Source organism: Dipodomys ordii, unplaced genomic scaffold, assembly GCF_000151885.1.
Source record: "Dipodomys ordii isolate 6190 unplaced genomic scaffold, Dord_2.0 Scaffold8, whole genome shotgun sequence".
Taxonomy (NCBI): domain Eukaryota; kingdom Metazoa; phylum Chordata; class Mammalia; order Rodentia; family Heteromyidae; genus Dipodomys; species Dipodomys ordii.
Genome location: NW_012267224.1, coordinates 10,651,493 through 10,672,300, shown reverse-complemented (window position 1 = coordinate 10,672,300; position 20,808 = coordinate 10,651,493). Strand labels below are relative to the sequence as shown.

Here is a 20,808-nt window from a genome sequence, read left to right as displayed (position 1 = left end):
CTACCACCTGAGCCACAAAGCCGGGCTGGCTTTGAACTGTGATCCTCAGCTCTCAGCCTCCTGAGTAGCTAGGATTACAGGCATGAGCCACCTCGGCACCCAGCCTTCTAACACATTTTTTTTAAAGCTTACTTGTTAAAGTGAAACCCTTCTGTACAACTACTTAAAACTTTAAAATATAAAAACTTGGTAGCAATCACCTAGTACAAATATAATCAAATACTTTTGATTACATTACAAATACAATTTTATAAACATAAAAACCTTAAAAGATTTTTGGTGGCTAAGTAGGTATTATGAAGCCCAAAATTACTACTAACAAATAACAGTGAAACTACATACTATAAGTATATGATTAACACATATTCATATATGAATATATATGAAAAGAAGTCATAATATTTTTATTTAAAAATCATTCTCCTCCAAGCAAAATTTCTTTAAAAAGAGTAAAACTGTATTATAAATGCCTAGAAATGTTTTTATTTGGTCAAAGAATCCAACTAAAAATGCAACCAAATGTTTCCTATTTAAACTACCATGAAATGACAGAAAAAAGCTAGTCTATGATGTAAAGCAGAAAGATAATTACATACAGACTAACACTTGAATCATGGCTGAACTATTTGGTAAAAGACATTATAGCCCATTACCATTAAAACTTATGGAAAATATCTACCCTTGCATCTCCTATAACCTTATCTCAAAAAGGAAAAAAAGCCAATTATAAAGTTTTAGTAACAAAAGAAAACCTACTATAAATTCATAATCATTTCTGCAATCTAAATACTAGAGTATCAAAATATGCAATAACTAAGTACAGAATTATGAGTGCTGATTCTATCCATGACCTTGGGTCACTGGGAGATTTCTAAAAGCATACCTTTTAATCCACGCCATGGTACTTCAAGAACATGTTAAGGTAAGTCACAGCTTGGAACACTTCGATGCACCTCAAAACACCTCAGCCAGAATATCTGTATCATTCTCCTTTTCTTTTGAGATCATAATGGTTCCGAAGAACTATAATGCTTCCATTTGAATGATAGTCTCATAATTTCAATGACTTAAAAACAAAAACAAAAACAAAAAAAATAAGGACTTAAGTGTTGGTCTGTTAAGCCACTAGTACAGTGTTAACTGGCTGCCACGACTAAGAAAAACAAAGCTGTTACTGCTACTACTGCTGCTATGAAATACTGCCATTTCAAATGTGAATCCTCTGAATGAAAAGTACAAGCATTAGCCCTCACTATAGAGATCTCAATAGTTAGTAAAGCCCCACAAATCTCTCTGACTCAATTATATATTCAGTTTTTGTTTTCCTCAAAAAAGGTAAATAACTTGCTAGGTGTCAGTTCATCTCTAAATGACAACTATTCCACATGGATTAAATGAAAGCTGGATTCTACCATACACTGAAGACACTGGCCAGAATTTCCTTCAAACAATGTCCTCTTGGTGTTATTATGTACTATTACTGAATCATTTAACTACATGGAAGTCATTAAATTGAAAACAAGTTCCAGTTTCTAATGCTTATTCCTATTAATAAAATAAAATGCATACAAATAAACAGATTGGCTTTGATAATGTGAAATAAATATTTGGTCTTCATTCCTGTTTTCTTGGCATATGTTTTCTAAAATCCTTACAATGGTCTAAGTGGTGCGTCTTTTTATATGCTAATAAGTTAAGTGAGGAGAAGCAACTCCATGGTAGCTTCAGGATGCAGGCTGGTCACCAGAAATAACAAGGAAGGATTAGAGGTTTTCTTTGAAGAGAGGGGGGTGAAAGTCAAATTGATTATAAATGAACAATGATTTAATCAGTCAAACCTATGTAATGAAGCATCTACAGAAACACAAAAGATGGCTGGGTGCCAATGGCTCAAGCTTATAATCCTAGCTTATCAGGAAGCTGAAATCTGAGGGTTGTAGTTTGAAATCAGCCAGGATAGGAAAGTCCTTGCAACTTGTATCTCCAATTAACCACCAAAAAGCAGGAAGCAGAACTATGGTTCAAGTGGTAGAGCACTAGCCGTGAGCAAAAAAGCTCAGGGACCAGCATCCAGATGAACCCAAGAAGGGGAGAGGTTCCAGGATGGTGTGATATACCCATGGGAACATGGAACCCCTAAAGCCCTTCTCCCCTAGGATGCCCTACTCATCTGGTGCTCATTAGTACTCTCTGTAATATCTTTTAAAATAAACCAGTAAACGTAACTGTTTCCCACAGTTCTGCGAGCTGCTCTAGCAATTTAATGGATCTTGAGGAGGGGCTAAAGGAGCTCTGGTTTATGCCTCATCTATTCGAAGCAAAACAGGTAAAACAATCTGAAGCTTGTGATTAGCATCTGAAGGGAAGAAAGCAGTCTTTGAGACTGTGGGGGTCTAAGTAGTTTCAGAGCTGAATTGACCTTGGATACTGAAATGGATGGGAAATTGCTTATTTGTTGGGGGAAGGGGGACTTATCAAAGAAGTTGTGTTAATGCTGTCAGGCGGAGGAAAACCTGCTGGCTTTGAAATGACTAGCCACCAAGTTTTACTGCCTTAACTAGGTCCTGCTTTCCTCTTTAACTCACTCTTAACTTTTTCATATTAAAAAAATAAAGATATCCCATTATTAAAATACAGTAAGAACAAGATGTATCCTATCTACTAAAAATTCACAATACCTTTGTAAGTTTAATACCTTGCAGTTTCCAGGAAGAAGCTTTTAATAAGGCTAAGCCACAAAGGCTTCCAAAGAAGACAGTAGATAAGAAAAGTTCAGTTTCATTCTAAGCATGGAGAAGAGCTAGTGAAAAGGTACACACACAAAGAATGGAAGAGGATAGTTTCACAGCTATGGAGAAAATAAAACTACTTCCTCTTTGAAAGGGTACAGGCAACTGATGGAAATCTTTTAAATCTAAAATGGGAAAATAACCGCTTGTAGACAAAATGGGTTACAAATGTAGACCATTCTTCAGAGAGTTACTGAAGCATAACCCCACCCCACCAAAACAAACAACAATAAAACAGAAACAAGGGGTCTAGTTAAATGAAATCACTGAAATATCACTGTCTTCAGCCAGAACCATATTTTCAAATTAAAAACCATATTAGTACTTCATATTTCTTCTAGTCTTGCTTAAGTTCAGTTTATGGCTGTGTGTGTATCTCTGTATCTGCCTGTCTGCCTATCTGCCTGTCTGCACGCCTGCCTGGAAACAAACATGTCTCCTCCTGGAAAAACATTACCCTGTTTCCTACAATCTGCTCCTCTAAATAAATATAGCTTACATACAGCTACCAGATTTAATAGCTCCTCCCCTTCACAAAAAAATTTAACCATCTTAGTCAAGATATAAATACATTAGAGGGCTGGGAATTGTGGCTTAGTGGTAGAGTGTTTGCCTGGCATGCATGAAGCTCTGTACAACATAAACAGAAAAAGCCAGAAGTAATGTTGTGGCTCAAGTGGAAGAGTGGTAGCCTTGAGCAAAAGAAGCTCAGGGACAGTGCCCAAGCCCTGAGTTCAAGCCCCAGGACAACAACGACGATGATGAAGACGACGACGACTACTACTACTACTAATAATAATAATGATAATAAAACATTAGATAATAAAGAATGAAAACTAAGTTCTGATATTGTATGAAAAGAGAAGGTAGAGGGGCTGGGAAGGTGGCTCAGTGGTAGAGCGCTTGCCTTGCATGCTCGAGGCCCCGGGTTCGATTCCTCAGCACCACATAAGCAAAAAGAAAAAAGCCGGAAGTGGCGTTGTGGCTCAAGTGGTAGAGTGCTAGCCTTGAGCTGAAGAGCTGAGGGACAGTGCCCAGGCCCAGAGTTCAGGCCCCACGACTGGACCAAAAAAAAAAAAAGAAAAGAGAAGGTAGAAACCCCCACAAGGGTGGAAGTAGAGATGTAGCTCAAGTGGCAGGGTGCCAGGCAAGTAAAAAGCCAAGCAAAATAGCAAACAGCTATCTCATACCTGTAATCCTAGCTACTGAGGCGGCTGAGATCTGAGGATCACAGTTAAAAGCCAGCCTGCACAGTAAAGTCCATGAGATTCTTATCTCCAATTAACCACCAAAAACCCGAATTAGAGCTGTGGCAAGTGGTAGAGCTCTAACCTTGAGCAAAAAAAGCTCAGGGATGGCACCCAGGCCCTGAGTTGAAGCCCCAGTACAGACACAAGAAATACAAATAAAAATAGCTGAACCCATCACCAGGGCTCAGTCAGTCAGTCAGATGAACGCAGCCTAAAGGAAGAGAAGTATTCTACCAGGTGAGTTAATAATGGCATCTCCTAGACTTGTTTCAGCATGTCACATAGTATGGTTACATAGTTTCATAGAAATAACCTAGTTTAATGTGCTTAGTCCTCAGAAAGCAAAGGAGGGCCTTTAAATAATCTATAACAAAACAGATATAGGAGATATTAGTAATTCAAGCACAACAAATAAATAATACAAATGTGCCTCCTTTCTTACTATTATCTTCTAGTATATCCTTTCCTTCTAGTATATCCTCTACCACCAGTAAAAGCTAGTCAGATGTAACAAGACAGAAATAACCTAGATAAGTGAAATACACATTTACATCTACTATCAACAATAAGCACTATATAAATTATGACTGAAAAATTAACATAAACAGTAAAAGTCATAACTACTAAGTTATGAAATATGTATCTCCAGAGGTTGTGGGGTTTATCTTTTCTCACCAGCAAGTTTTAAGTCAGTGATTTTCAATTCAGTACTTTGAAACTTTTCACTGAATTTAATCACATATGATTATATGCCTAGTTTCTTAAATAGTGCAAAGTAGGAAAAGATATACCATGCATGAGGAAAGACTTGGTCTCATCATAGAAAATAGTCAAGATTAGAGTTTAGGGGTATGGACCAGACTCTATTAGGAAAATTACATGTGGGCCAGGCTCCAGTTGTCCACACCTGTCCTCGATACTCAGGCAGGAGGCTGAGACCTGAGGATCATGATTCAAAGCCAGCCTGTGCAGGAAAATCTAGGAGACGCATCTCTAATTAACCACCAGAAAATTGGAAGTGGCCTTGTGGCTGAAGTGGTGGAGCACTAGCCTTGAGCTGAAGAGCATAGGGACAGAGCTCAGGCCCAGAGTGCAAGTGCCACAAAAGTAAAGAAAAGAAAAGAGAAGAGAAGAGAAAAGAAAAGAAAAAAGAAAAGACAGAAGAAAAGAAAAGAGTGTAGGTCTGGGAAGGTGGCTCAGTGGTAGAGCGCTTGCCTTGCATGCATGAGGCCCTGGGTTTGATTCCTCAGCACCACATAAGCAGGAAAGGCCAGAAGTGGCGCTGTGGCTCAAGTGGTAGAATACTAATCTTGACCTGAAACGCTGGGGACAGCACCGAGGCCCAGAGTTCAGGCCCCACGACTGGCAAAAAAAAGAAAAAAGAAAAGAAAAAGTACATGAGGTAAATTTGCCATGAAGTTGGTAGTACAGATGATTTTGCTAATATACTGTACCTCTAGGCTGGCTTAATGAAATGCAAAATTTTCCAAAAAGCTAGTCAGGAAAACATGTCCTCAACTATAATTCATCTCATTTAATAAAAGTTCCTTATTTTTTGTATGTCTTTCAATGGGTGAGAGAAAGAGCACAAAAATAAAAAGATTGGGCTGAGGATGTGACTTATTGGTAGCGTGCTAGCACGGGCAGGACCTTGGATTTTATCCCCAGCACCATAAAAGGGTGGGAGGGAGGGAGGGGAAAGAGGAGATCACTGACTTCATGGAGAAAGTGTCATGGACTTTCTTTTCTTTCTTTTATGCATGACCTGGGACTTGAACTCGGGGCCTGGGCACTGTCCATGAGCTTCTTTTGCTCAATGCTAGCATTCTACCACTTGAGCCACAGCTCCACTTTTGACTTTTTTGGTAGTTTGGTAAAAAGAGTCTCACAGACATTCCTGCCTAGGCTGGCTTCAAACTATGATCCTCAGATCTCAGCCTCCTGAGTTCAGGCATGAGCCACTGGCACCAGCTTATCATTGACTTCTTTAATAAAAAGCATGTTATGAAAATATAGTAACATTATCTGCTAAAGAAATGGTTATTGGGGCTGGGAAGTTGGCTCAGTGGTAGAGCGCTTGCCTTGCATGCTCGAGGCCCTGGGTTCGATTCCTCAGCACCACATAAGCAAAAAAAGAAAAAAGCCAGAAGTGGCACTGTGGCTCAAGTGGTAGAGTGCTAGCCTTGAGCTGAAGAGCTGAGGGACAGCGCCCAGGCCCAGAGTTCAGGCCCCACGACCGGACCCAAAAAAAAAAAGAAATGGTTATTTAACTAAACAAAGTAAGATTTCTGAAGAAAGCATATGATTCCATCACACAAGATTTGTTCCAGCTTTCATTAACAACCCTAAGAAATGGAAAACAATCATACAAAATACTACAGATGCCACAGATATGGTTACTGCTGTGAAAGAACACACCTTTAGGAGACAGTGAGAAACCATGAAAATCTGTTGTGTGACATAAATAGTTTTGTTAATATTCTGATGAAAGAAAGTGAAACTTGACAAGTTACATACTAAATGGCCCCCAAATTAGCAATTCACTTTCATATGAGGACAATTCAATTTCTATGCTATGAACATACTCCCAGACAATATATTAACAACAACAAAAACCCATCTATAATGTCTCAACAGTACTAGATGGAAATGGCAGCTTGGGAGGAATGGGTGCCAATATCAAAAGGAGTAACACTGATCATGACATATTGTGCTATTCATAAACTGCTTGACAAATGGTAACTCCTTTGCACAACTACTTAAAGCAGGCATCTCATTCAACAGAAATGTAGAAAACAGCCTGTAATCCCAGCAGTTGGGAAAATGAGGCAGGCAGATCCTGAGCTCAAGATAAAAAGTCAACCTAAGCATACACAGCAAAACCTTGTCTTAAAAAAAAAAGTTGCCAGGCACTGGTGGCTCACACCTGTAATCCTAACTACTCAGGATGCTGAGATCTAAGGATCGAGGTTCAAAGCCAGTCTGGGCAGGAAAGTCTGTGAGACTCTTATCTCCAATTTAACACCAGAAAACCGGAAGTGGCACTGTGGCTCAAGTAGTAGAGCACTCGCCTTGAGCTGAAGAGATCGGGACAGTGCCCAGGCCCAGAGTTCAAGCCCCACAACAACAAAAAAGTTCACAAAAGTCAAAATGCTAGAGGGTTGCTATAATCCTAGTTACTCAGGAGGCTGAGATTGCCGTTCAAAGCCAGTTCGGACTTCTGTGAGACTCTTATCTCCAATTAACCACCAGAAAACCGGAAGTGGTGCCATGGCTGAAGTGGGAGAGTGCTAGCCTTGAGCTGAAGAGTTGAGGGAGAGAGCTCAGGCCCAGAGTTAAAAAAAAAAAAAAAAGCTAAACAGGTAAAAGGAATTTTAAGAGAATAGTTGTGGGGGATAGGGCAGCAATATCCTAGGTTTAGAGATAAGAAGTATCCACACTGGGTGCTGGTGGCTCATGACTAAGCTATTCAGGAGACTGAGGATCAATGTTCAAAACCAGCCCTTGAGATGCTTATCTCCAATTTAAGCATCAAAAAAAAAAAAAAAAGCCAGAATGGAGCTGTGGCTCAAGCAGTACAGCACTAGCCTTGAGTGGAAAAGCTCAAGAACAGTGCCCAGGTCCTCAGGACTAGAACAACAAAACAATAAGTACCCTCTCACTGGAAAGGAGCAGACCCCATTTCCCTGTAGACACCAACTGTGGGAGCATTTAAGTTCACTAAGTCATTTTAATATTGACATCACATGTTGTTACCAGGTGTGATCTTTCAAAAGTATACTGAGTTAGTGTGACTGGAAAACTATACAACATAAAAGTGAAACTCAGTCGGCCCTAATAGGGATCAGTGCTGTCGGATGGAAATAGTATTTCTGCTTCCCTTGTGATTACAACTATCAATGACAACTGTGAAGTCCCAAGAGAAGAAAAGAAATTTTAACTGCTTCAAAACTTTAACTATTCATATAAACTGGTCAAGAAATCAAAGTTAAATGTTACACAGAGGGATTCTTTAACTCCCTAATATTTTTTGGCTAATTATTCCACTGGTAGCCTATATCTGCTCAGCTAAAATTTGGTTATGAATCAGAAGTAACTCAGTAAGAATGTTTTTATATCTATAAGTAACTGTGGGTAGTTAATAACTACAAAACACAAAAATTGTTATTTTTACATGTATGAAAATCTTCCTGAAAGCATGTCTCATGTAATAAAAACAGATGTTAGACACAGCTTAAAACTCTTTTAAAATCACTAAGAAGGAAGGTAATTAATTTAGCAATTTTTAAGTTAAAGGGAGAAAAAAAAGGAAAACTGGAGGTGTGTCTCAATTGGTAAGGCATAAGAAAATGAGTGGAAATGTCATTCTGAGTCCTGATCTCAGACAAAAACAGAGAGAAGAAAAAGACAAGATAAAGGAGACTGGAGTGGCAGAGTTTTTTTTTTGTTTTTTTTTTTGTCGGTCGTGGGGCTTGAACTCTGGGCCTGGGCGCTGTCCCTTAGCTCTTCAGCTCAAGGAGAGCGCTCTACCACTTGAGCTACAGCGCCACTTCCGGTTTTCTGGTGGTTTATTGGAGATAGGAGTCTCACGGTCTTTCCTGTCCGGGCTGGCTTTGAACCGCGATCCTCAGATCTCAGCCTCCTGAGTAGCTAGGATTACAGGCGTGAGCCACCAGCGCCCGGCTAGTGGCAGAGTTTTTGCCTAGCCTTTGTGAGACCTGGGATCCATCCCTAGCACTGATGATAATAACAAGAATAGTGGCTTTAGTTTTTTAACCTGTACATTGAACTTGTTTTTCCTGGACATCCTCAATATTTAACATTTTATAATCAATAGCATATTAAGCACTAACTTTATAAGGAAAGGAAAATCGATTTTAATGACTTATATATTATCAACAGTGCAGAAATTTGCTAATATAGGATATAATACCTTCACAAAATAGTGAACATATCCTCAATATTTAACTGGCTTTTTGCTGTTGTTCTTGTTTCTTTTACCCATTACTATTCTACCTCTTCCCTCTTGGTTTTCTTTTTTTAAAGTATACATTTTCTAGGAGTCTAGATGTTTTGATCTAAAAATATAAAATACCCAGGTGCCAGTGGCTCACATCTATAATCCTAGCTACTCAGGATACTGAGACCTGAAGGTCATGGTTTGAAACTATCCCAGGCAGGAAACTCCGTAAGACTCTTTAGTAAATTACTTTAAAAAGCTAGAAGTGATGCTATGGCTCAAGTGGTAGAGCACTAGCTTTGAGCACAAAGAGGCTAAGGGACAGTCCAAAGGCCCTGAGTTCAAGTCCCATGACCAGAAAATAAAATAAACATAAAATATAAAATGGATATTAGAATTTAAATTATAGCATAAAATGTAAAATTATCAAAAATATTTTATAATCACAGTGCAATTCCAGGTGACATCTTTTTTTGGGGGGTGGGGTCCAGTCGTGGGGCCTGAACTCTGGGCCTGGGCGCTGTCCCTCAGCTCTTCAGCTCAGGGCTAGCACTCTACCACTTGAGCCACAGCACCACTTCCGGCTTTTTTCTTTTTGCTTATGCGGTGCTGAGGAATCAAACCCAGGGCCTCGAGCATGCAAGGCAAGCACTCTACCACTAAGCCACCTTCCCAGCCCCCAGGTGACATCTTTAATATCTAAAAATAAAGCAATTTATAACCTAACATGTATAGCTTTAGACAGCAGAGGTAAAGTGTCATCATAACACCATAGTAACTGAGCAAAATTTTGATGACAAACTATGTCTCTATAACGCATCATAAACTTATAATTTACCTTCCCACATATCAAATAATGTTTGGGAAAAAATTAAAATAGTCCAACAAAAATATTCCAGATTGGGTTAAAACTATGGTTCAGTTGGTAGAGCGCTAGCCAATAAGTGAAAGCATCAGGTACCAAGTTCAAATCCCAGATCCAAAATGCAAATTCCAGATTTTCCCAAAATCAAGAAAAGGACAGTGTAGCAGCAAGCATTACCTGAATAAACTTTCAGTGTGCATCATCCTAATCCTCTCTCCCTCAAAAAACCATTCACCTTGCCAGACACCAGTGATCAACTCCTGTAATCCTGTTTATTCAGAAATTTGAGATCTGAGGATCTTAGTTCAAAACCAGCCCAGGCAGAAAAGTCCAAGAGACTCTATTTCCAATTAACTAGTGAAAAACTGAATGTGGAGCTGTGGCTTGAACTCAGCCTGGGTGCTATCCCTTAGCTTTATTAGCTTAAGGCTGGTGCTTTACTACTTGAGTTGACTCTTCTTTCAACTTTTATATCTATTATCTAGTGGTAGGAACATTCCATTTTCTCTCCTTCCATTTTCCCCAGAGATTCTGGAATAGTCAGCTACAATTACTTAACACTTTACTACCAGGGCATAAGAGTCCCAAGAGTAAGTGTGGTGCCAGAATTAAGGAGTAGGAGTAGAGTAAGCCAGGAATGACTGTGTCTAGCCTGAGTGGGCGAGAAGGTGTGCAGTAAGGACATATGCTGGTGACTAGGCCACTCTAACCAGAAGATAAAGATCTGAGCAGCCTAAGAATAGAATGACAGCAGAGGGAATTAGAGTAGGTAGCTTCAGAACTGAGCATTTATAAATTAACACTGACAGCAGCACTCTACCAATCAGGCTCAGAGGGGAAGGATGTACATTCTTGGTCTGCACATGAAGGGAAAGGGAGGAAGGGTACATGTTAAGATTAAAAGGCAGCCGAGTCATATAAATAGAAGAGTAAAAAGAAAGGCATATGCCTCCCCCTCCTCCAAAACAAACCAGGAACAAGCTCAGCCTATGAAAGGCTTGACAATTAACCAGCTGTAAATCATCTAACCTGCTGAAAAGAGTGATACTGCACTTTAGAACATGATTAGTAAAATCTTTTCCAAGCGAGGTTTCCTCAATCTAATGGATTTAATATTCACAAGTGTCAGACAGAGGTCACACAGGATGCAGTTATGTTATTTCACAACACAGAAAAATATAGTATAAATAAAAGAGCCTAAGGGTAAGAATGGGGGGGAAATAATGACACAACACAGAATCATATTCCAACAAATCATATGTCATCTTTCACCAAATCCTTTAAAAGATAAGATTCCCTTTAAAGAATCTTCTTTAAAGAATCCAATTTAACCAACAAAAGCATTGCCAAAATTCAAACTACATCTTCACTTTAAGAATGCTCTTTGGAGGGGCTGGGAAGGTGGCTTAGTGGTAGAGCGCTTGCCTTGCATGCCTGAGGCCCTGGGTTTGATTCCTCAGCACCACATAAGCAGAAACAGTGGGAAGTGGTGCTATGGCTCAAGTGGTGGTAGAGCGCTAGCCTTGAGCTGAAGAGCTGAGGGACAGTAACCCACGACTCCCCCCCAAAAAAAGAATGCTCTTTGGAGAAGTTGATTCCTTACAAATTTCAGTGACCTTTCCTTTGGCTTCCTCCTACAATACATATTCTAACACTGTTATACTTTTCTATTTTCCAACACACTGAGTTTTAACATGTTTTATATTTCACTCTGAAAATACAGTCCAGAAATGGCAAAATGGGGGTCAGTTTCTATGTGGGTAATAGGCAGGAAAACCACTCTACATTGAATGTCAACCTCAGGACTTTGATTAAGAGCCACCTAGTGGCAGGCGTTGTAAAACCCATTTCAAACATTCATTCACCCAGTAACATTTTGACTGAGGGTAGTCACTTCATAATTATACAAGATAAAATGTTGCTGTGGTCCTTTTGGAGTTCACTTTAGACAGACAGTGGGTAATCAATACAAATTTATATAGATGCAGTATTACACCTACATATATACACATAGGTTATTATATATATATATATATATATATAGCAATATTAAGTGTCAGAGCAAATATACAAAAATAAATATTTGACATTTATTAAAGTCAAAAATAAAGCATTCTTAAAAAATAGGTTTTCTTGCTGGGCACCAGTGGGCCTGTAATTCTAGCTACTCAGGAAGCTGAGATCTGAAGATCTCAGTTCAAAGCTGGCAGGAAAGTCCATGGGCCTAATCTCCAATTAACCACCAGGAAACACAGAGGTGTTGCTGTGGCTCAAAGTGGTAGATAGAGTGCTAGCCTTGAGTGAAAGAGCTGAGGGACAGCACCTAGGTCACAAGTTCAAGCTCCAGGACTGACAAAAAAAAAAGTTTTCTTAAATCTTATCTCATCATCCAGATTTTAGTAATTCAGGGTTTTTTTCCTACCTTCTCTTTTGTATACACCCCTAACTTTATCCTTTCAAGTCCATATTTTAGAAAAGAGGAAGAGAACTTATATATTCAACACCCACTTCTCCCCGAAAGTCAACCAGATAATTTTATCTTTTATCTTACATAATCCTCACATTAGTACCATAAAATATTTTCTATTTCTTTTTTTTCAATAAGGGAAAGATTTAGATTTAAGTGACATGCTTCAGCTACAAATCTACATTTGTGATGGATATTACACTGATTCAAAGTTTGCTCTACTATGCTGTCTCAAAGAGCTGTTCTGCCTCTCAATTACTAGGCCCAACAACATCACCCTTGATTATGTTTCTCTATTGTTTCTACCAATTTCAACCTATCTTACATGTTTACTACACACAACCTCAAGTCAGAGCCTTCAACCTCTTATTCCTATTCTCTATGTCCTTGATTGGGTTTCAACATCCTCAGAGGCTCCACCACCACTTTTCCCATTTATTTAAAATGATCAGCTTACCTTTTCTAAGAACTCCACACTAACTAAATAAAGATAATCATTTAGCCAAGCACCAGTGGCTCATGCCTGTTATCCTAACTACTAAATAAAGGAGGTCAAGATCTGAGGATTGTGGTTCAAAGCCAGCCCAGGCAGGAAAATCCATGAGACTTTATCTCCAATTAATCACCAGAAAACCAGTAGTGGTGCTATGGCTCAAAGTGGTAGGACACTAGCCTTGATCAAAAAAAAACAAAACTAACAAACCCAAAAAAACTAAAGGACAATGCTCAGGCCCTGAGTTTAAGCCTCACAACTGACCAAAAAAAAAAGCAATCTTTACACCTGTGCTCCCACCAACACTACAATGGGTGAAAGCAGTTAATATAATTAACTTTAATTACTATAAATAACTTTATATTAATGCTTTCTGTGTGCGTTCTACTAAATCACTGGCTTCACTAAATAATCTTTCTTTCTTTCTTTCTTTTGGGGGTGGAGGGGGTTGCCAGTTCTGGGGCTTAAACTCAGGGCCTGGGCACTCTCCCTGAACATTTTTGCTCAAGGCTGGTGCTCTACCACTTGTGTCACAGTGCCACTTCGGCTTTTCTGGTGGCTAACAGGAGATGAGACTCCACAGACATTCTTGCCTAGGCTGGTTTTAAACTCTGATCCTCAGATCTCAGCCTCCTGAGATTAATACTAACACCTGGCTTCACTGAATCATTTCTTCATCCTCTTTACAGGACCAACACAAGGAGTCTCTTCTACTCAACAACTGTCTCTTTAATAAATATATTGCTTGGGCTGGGAAGGTGGCTCAGTGGTAGAGAGCTTGCCTCGCAAGCATGAGGCCCTGGGTTGGGTTGGATTCCTCAGTACCACATAAGCAGAAAAAGCTGGAAGTGGCGCTGTAGCCAGTGCTAGCCTTGAGCTGAAGAGCTTAGGAACAGCGCCCAGGCCCAGAGTTAAGGCCCCACAACCAACCAACCAACCAACTAAATAAATAAATAAATAAATAGCTATTGGAACAATACTAAAAGGCGAGCTTTAGTGGCTAACTTATTCATTTTCCAAAGCCTTCCTCATGTTTCTGCTTAACTCCAGTTGGTGCAAAGATTAGCAGCTGTGTACAGAACTGTGTAACATTTTATATGAAACTTTTTCTCACAATCAGAAATATGACTTGTAAGAAGTATGCTACAAAACAAGATCTTCCTGTCTTTGCCATTTTCCTAAAAAGAAAATGCCTCTGTTACAATGCACAAACCAGCCTCAAGGTAATACCTCTAGAGAAAATTAGGCTGTGTCAAAATTAAGTTGTTTGTAACATTTTTACAAACCACAAAACTCTTTTAACATTGGTTCTACATTTCACAAAGCAATATTGCATTTCTATAGCAATGTCTCTACTACACATATACAAAGTAACAGTTTTTTTGTTTTTTTTGGGGTCCCATCGAGGGGCCTGAACTCTGGGCCTGGGCACTGTCCCTCAGCTCTTCAGCTCAAGGCTAGCACTCTACCACTTGAGCCACAGCACCACTTCCGGCTTTTTTCTTATGTGGTGCTGAGGAATCGAACCCAGGGCCTTGAGCATGCAAGGCAAGTGCTCTACCACTGAGCCACTTTCCCAGCCCCAAAGTAACAGTTTTATGGAATGAAAATTTTCCTTGGTTAAACTTTTTATGAGGGGCTGGAAAGGTAACTAGGTGGTAACGTGCTTGCACGCATGAGTCCCTGGGTTTGATTCCTCAGCACCACATAAGCAGAAAAAGCTGGAAGAGGTGCTGAGGCTCAAGAGGTAGAGTGCTAGCCTTGAGCTGAAGAGCTGAGGGACAGCGACCTGGCCCAGAGTTCAGGCACAATGGACAAAAAACAATAAAACCTTTTTATGAGAGAAACTGTTATTACAATTCTGATTATCATCTAATTGATAATGGTTAAGAGTTAATACTGCTGAATCTAAAAAAGGGATCTTGGCATTGGAACTTGTTAAAGAAAAAGTCAACATCTCACAGCATTCAAGTGTATTATTTTTGATGCACAACTTTTGCTATTTAGAACACCCAAGTGGTGTGTCTTATTGTTTGCTTTTTTGTAAACTTAAAATACTATAAATAGTACCAAAACTGTTATGATGTTACCAATCTGACTGAAAAGCCGCCATGCTTATCTCTACAACACAACAAACATACAAATATTTATACAGACACGTAATTACTACCATTTACACTACCTCTGATGTTGGCCTCTTCCTCCACCCCTGAAGTAAGTTTGTTAGGATAGTGGAATACATTACCCTTTTCAGATCATTAGTTTATCACTTCATTTCCCCCAAGCAGAAGTGAACCTAATGAGGCACAAGCAACATCGTGATATGTGGTGCCAAGCCTAAGAGGCTTCCAGAACGTGGGCAGGGTACCTGCTCTAAAAAAAAAAAAAAGGTAGCAACTCGGCATTTAGCATTCCTACATTGTTATGGCTATCTAGTAGACAAGAAAGTAGTTTAAAAAGAGAGAGACCCGGGCTGGGAAAGTGGCTCAGTGGCAGAGCGCTTGCCTTGCATGCATGAGGCCCTGGGTTCGATTCCTCAGCACCACATATGCAAAAAGAAAAAAAAGCCGTTAGTGGTGCTGTGGCTCAAGTGGTAGAGCACTAGCCTTGAGCTGAAGAGCTGAGGGACAGTGCCCAGGCCCTGAGTTCAGGCCCCATGACCGGACCCCCCCCCAAAAAAAGAGAGACCCCCATAAGTTGGCGGTGACTCAATATGACAACATCCATGGTGAAGCAGTATTTTACCAAATACTTAAGATGCCAAAACAAAAGTATGTATTTCAAGGGTTGCCTTCCTAAAACACAACCCACAAACCACAGGCTGCAATATAAAAAGTCCACCTTGAAGCCTGTCCGTGAAGGGTTACCAAAGAGACAAGAGTGCTATGATAGATATGTGTACACAGTGCTTCACTATTTTATAAATCACACATTTTACTTGACCTTTATATAATTTCACATTACCTTACTTTAATAGTCATAAAATGCGTAGTAGGTGAACACAATGCCATGCTCTCAATTTTACAGAGGTAGAAGGGTAAGTTACAGAAATTATCTGCAAGTGATTTGTCCACAAGACTTGAGACTCCCTGATGATCTAAACTTACTTGATTCTAACATGGCTCCTAACGAAGAAATCTATACTATCCTAAAGTTTAATGTACATCTCATTATATCTTATAAATTATGTATTATATTTATATATCATATATATCTAATAAGAACTAAAAACTCTTAAAAATAATGAAACCTAGTCTAGTACAAAGGCTCATGCCTGTAATCCCATCTATTTTTAGGAAGACAATGAGGAAGAATGTAGTTAAAAGCCAGTCTAGAAACTGAATTAGGAATACCCTAACTCAACCAATAAGCTGAGCATGATGTAACATGCCTTAACACGCCTGTCACATTGCCAGGGTAAAGGGAAAATTGGAAGATCATGGTCCAGGATGGCTAAGGGAAAGATCTCAGAGTCTATTAAAAGGTTGGATGTTTGCCTCAAGTGGCAGAGTACCAGCCTAGCAAGTGTAAGGCCAAACCCAGAACTGCCAAAAAAATGTACATATGTAAATGATTAAGGACGAAATTATATTTATCACTAAATAACTAACAGCATTTTAGTGTGATAATTATAATGTTATACTTTAGTAACACACTTCAAAAAGAATTACACCAGTCTTTTAATAACAAGGGCAGGAAGCCCAGCGTGGTGGTTCTAGTTAAGACTATCCACTGAATTTAATATTGAATAATAACCTACTATAGATCAGTACTTTCCACACTCACAGAGACATTAAACAACTGAGCCAATGTCAGGAACTCAAATTCTTCAATGTGGCTGGAGTGCTGAATATGAATGAAAGATATGTACCTGAAATTCTACTAAATGCTTTCATGCATTATCTCAACCCTCCCAACAACTCTTTTAATTAGGAATAATTATCTTGCAACTGATCAAGAGACAACAATAGGCCAACTTGGTAATGACACAAAGACTTTAAGTGGCAGGGACAAAACTGGAACCCTGTGCAGATTAAATCCTAAGTGTAGACTCATAACCCTCACTCTGCTGCCTCTCTTAATGAAAGCTGCTAGGGGGAGCCATTGAAAAGTTTTTAAAGTAGAGTGGAATGGTCAAAATTGCTCTTTAGAAACCAGCTCCACAGTATGTGGAAGCTAGAGAAAGAGGATGAATCTAGAAGCAGAGGGAGACTGCTTGGTTTTCTGTAATAATCCAAGTAAGAAATGATCAGGAGAATATAAACCGTGGTAGTAAAGATGAAGTAGACAGATTAAAGAAAGATTGTAGGAGGGGAACCTATCAGTTCTTAGGGTTTGGTGAATGACATAGGAAGCCAGAACCCTGGTATGGCAAATCAAATGACAACTACCAGGAATTGAGAAGCTATAGGTTTAAGTCTTTCAATAAATACCTGCAAAATATTTCCAAGTGCAAAACACACTCCTAAAACCAAGATTCAAATGTGAAATTATAATCCTTGTAGTTAAAAAATACTCTTGAAAATTACAAAGTATTTAAAAACACAAGGTACACACACACACACATATGTATAATTTGTCAATGCAGAATAAACAATCTATGCTATCACTTTTTTTTTTTGGTGCTATCCTGGGGTTGAACTCAGGCCTTGTGTTCTGTCCCTGAGCTTTCTTTGCTTGAGACTAGCTCTCTACCACTTCAGCCACAGCTGGTAGTTTTTTTGAAGCTAAGCATCTCAAGGCATTCCTGCCCAGGCTGGCTTCAAATTGTGATCCTCAGATCTCAGCCACCTATGTAACTAGGATTACAGGTCTGAGCCACTGGCACCTGGCTCTAGGCTATTGCTTTAAAAAAAAAATACTACATGCAGAAAACAAATCAATAGAAAGAAACATTCCAGGGGTTGGGGGTTTAGCTCAGCGGAAGAACACCTGCCTGGCCAGTGCAAGGCCCTGAGTTCGGTCCTCAGCTGGGGGGGAGGGGGGGAATATTCCATAATTTTACAATGTGTTATATTTGAGTTTGATAGATATTTAATCTCTTATACTACCTTGTAATTTGTTTTACTTATCCCTCTTCCTCCAAGTTTACGCGTGAGGGGATTAATCTATTTTATTACCCAAACATATTTGTTTTTTTTCATCCCATTATCACTACTGTAACTTGCCAAGAATTTAGCTCATAACCTCCTACTTGCCTTCCTATAAGTTATGACCCACTTCACGTTAGCTTATTTCGGGTAACAATTTCTAAACTTTAACACCTTCCACCCGAGGATGTACTCTACAAATCCTAAATCACAACAATTCTGCGCATATGTGACAAGTTATTACAATTCCCACTTTACTACAGAGTTAGGAAACTGGCCCAAGGGAAGTAGAATAACTTGGAAGTAATCACAAAACCAGATGCCAAAAATAACAACTTTTAGTCAATCCATGAGAAAATACTGCCCCTAGTATAAATAACATGAAAATTAGCATTAGGAGGAAGCAAATGCAAAATAATGCTTTAAATCCAAATCTAAGCCTCCTTTCTAAAAATGACTGAACCTGAGAATTAACATTTGAAGAACTTTCAAACAAAGCCTTTTTGTCTTATCCATTGTGTCAAAGATTATCTAATAAGTTACATCTGGCAAAAGTGACTTTTTCCCAAAAAATAATCGTTTATCTTATCCATTTAAAAGATATTTGGGGCTGGGCACATGCCTATAATCCTAGGTTGAAGCCAGCCTAGACAGCAAAGTGTGAAATTTTGATATCCAATTAACCACCTAAATAAAGGAAATGGGGCATTGGCTCAAAGCGGTAGAGCACTAACCTTGAGCAAAAAAGCACTAAGGCCCTGAGTTCAAGCCCCATGATTCACAGAAAAGAAGAGGAAGAGGACGAGGAAGATGAGGAAGACAACGACGACATTTGGAGAGAGGGTATGGTAGCTCTTACCTGCTCACTGTGGAAAAAAAAAAGATCAAGAGAATCAAGTTTTGAGACAAGCCTGAAAAAGACTCCATCTCAACAACAAGCCAGGCATGGTGGGACAGGCCTGGAGTCCCTAACTACATGAAGAGGCATAGGATGATCAAACTCTGAAGCTGACTAAGCAAAAATGTAATAACCTTTCTGAAAAAAACCTAATTATTGAGGGCGTGGCTCAATCTTCAGTACTGTCAAAAGTCAATAAGTGAAGCCAGTCATCCATGGCTCACAACTGTAGTACTAGCTACTCAGGAAGCTGAGATCTGAGACGTGAGGTTCAAAACCAGCCTATGCAGGAAAGTCCTTGAGACTCTTATCTCAAATTAACTACCAAAAAGGGGGAAGTGAAGCTGTGACTCAAATGGTAGAGTGTCAGCATTGAAAAAAAAAGGGACAGCACTCAGGCCTTGGGTTCAAGCCTCAGAACTAGTACGCACAAGTGCACACACACACACAAATATGGATATAAACACAAATGAGTGAATGTGTAAAAAACATGGAGAGAATTGTGTTGACAGAACAAGAGGCAACTTTTCAGCCAAGATATTAAAACTCTAATGCTGTTAGAACAGATTCAAAAAGTTGAGTGACCCTTGCATTATTTTCCCAAAAATTAACATAGGGTTAATAAAGGTAAAACTTTAATATTTTATAGTTAATGTTCAGAATGAAAGTTCCTTAGCCATAACTTACCATATGCATTTCCAAATATGCTGTCATTTGTTGTAACTTAAGGGCACTGTTTTATCTGATTAAATCAGTCTTACATGTTTTTAAATCATGATTTATGTAATGACTTTCTCTCTGTTTATGTGGTACACAGGAATCAAACCCAGGGCCTCATACATGCTAGGCAAGCATTCTACCACTAAGCCACATCCCCAGCCTAGTCTTGAATGATTTTAAAACAACACAACTCCTTTTCAAAGTGAGTTTATGATGTCTGTGTGATTATACTTAATGGACATGTCAGAGCAAACTATTGTCCATTATTACAGTATTTACACTCTGCTGACATTCAAAACACTATGCTCAAGAATTGCCCTTCCAATACATGGTTATGCACTAAAAACAAGTATGGGAGATGACTGTTAGTAAAAGTCCTTTGAATCCAAGCTGTAAATTTTCAGGAATCTCTTGTAGCACTCATAAAAACATTGCTTTCCATTAATTAAAACTCAACCTAATTCTAATAATCGCTTTTAAAGAAAAAAGTTTGCTCACATTACTTCCAGCCATCCTGTATGTACATTCTCTATCATCAGTACTTCTTGTAACTGAAATGATGCTAGCAATGATTTTTATGGATGATGTATCTTAGTAGCGAACGTCTAAGTTAAAAAAAAAAAAACTCCTGAAAAATACACTCAGTATAGTAATCCTGGTAAACTCAATACTTCTTATACTGAGCAACAAGAATAACTAGGGCCTCAAGTACACACAGCACCGCACCCCATTCCCCGAGCTTCTAACATTACCATAACAATATGAGCTGACGACAATTTAATGTTCCTTTTTAACATAAGAACGTGCATTTTAAATAACCTCACTTAGGCCATTACCGGTCTTTTGACTGTAGTTACTATTTTCCACAAAGACCCTAAAAGGAATATTCATTCATCTCCCAAAACTAAACTACATTCCCTAAAGCTTAATCCCGTTGAAAAAGGGTTGATGTAATGCATCTACAGAAACAAAAATTACAAACTATAAACTCAGTCAACTCTTAACTGTAAATTGTAAACTTTAATGAAGAACTAAACCGTGTCTATTTGATGCCCAACCCGGACAGATGCTTCTCCTTACCAAACAGGCGTCACTGGCAAAATGACCAGCCTACAGAATGCTAATCCTCCACCCCATCAACATTCACTAGCTTTCAACATCAGAATCCACTCAACCCCTATATAGCACGCCAAATGAAGACATTGTATCTGGACGTATTCTCAAATAGCAATTACACACACACACACACACACACACACACACACACACACACACA

The 20,808-nt window shown here is 39.1% G+C and overlaps 1 protein-coding gene across 3 annotated transcripts in view; it reads right to left on the bottom strand.

Annotated features, from left to right (window-relative positions):
- Rbpj (recombination signal binding protein for immunoglobulin kappa J region) overlaps nt 1-20,808 on the bottom strand; it is a 69,121-nt gene that overhangs the window by 46,984 nt on the left and 1,329 nt on the right. The window contains exons 1-2 of one of the 3 annotated variants that reach the window (XM_013009045.1): nt 10,042-10,060; nt 884-1,066 (exon numbers count right to left, since the gene is read on the bottom strand). The exons of 1 other annotated variant lie outside the window; for it this stretch is intronic. In XM_013009045.1, the coding sequence (XP_012864499.1) occupies nt 884-900 (17 nt within the window). In that variant the 5' untranslated portion in view covers nt 901-1,066; nt 10,042-10,060. Of the gene's footprint in view, nt 1-883; nt 1,067-10,041; nt 10,061-20,808 lie in introns of those variants that run through there. One more of the 3 variants, XM_013009044.1, reaches the window with a different exon arrangement.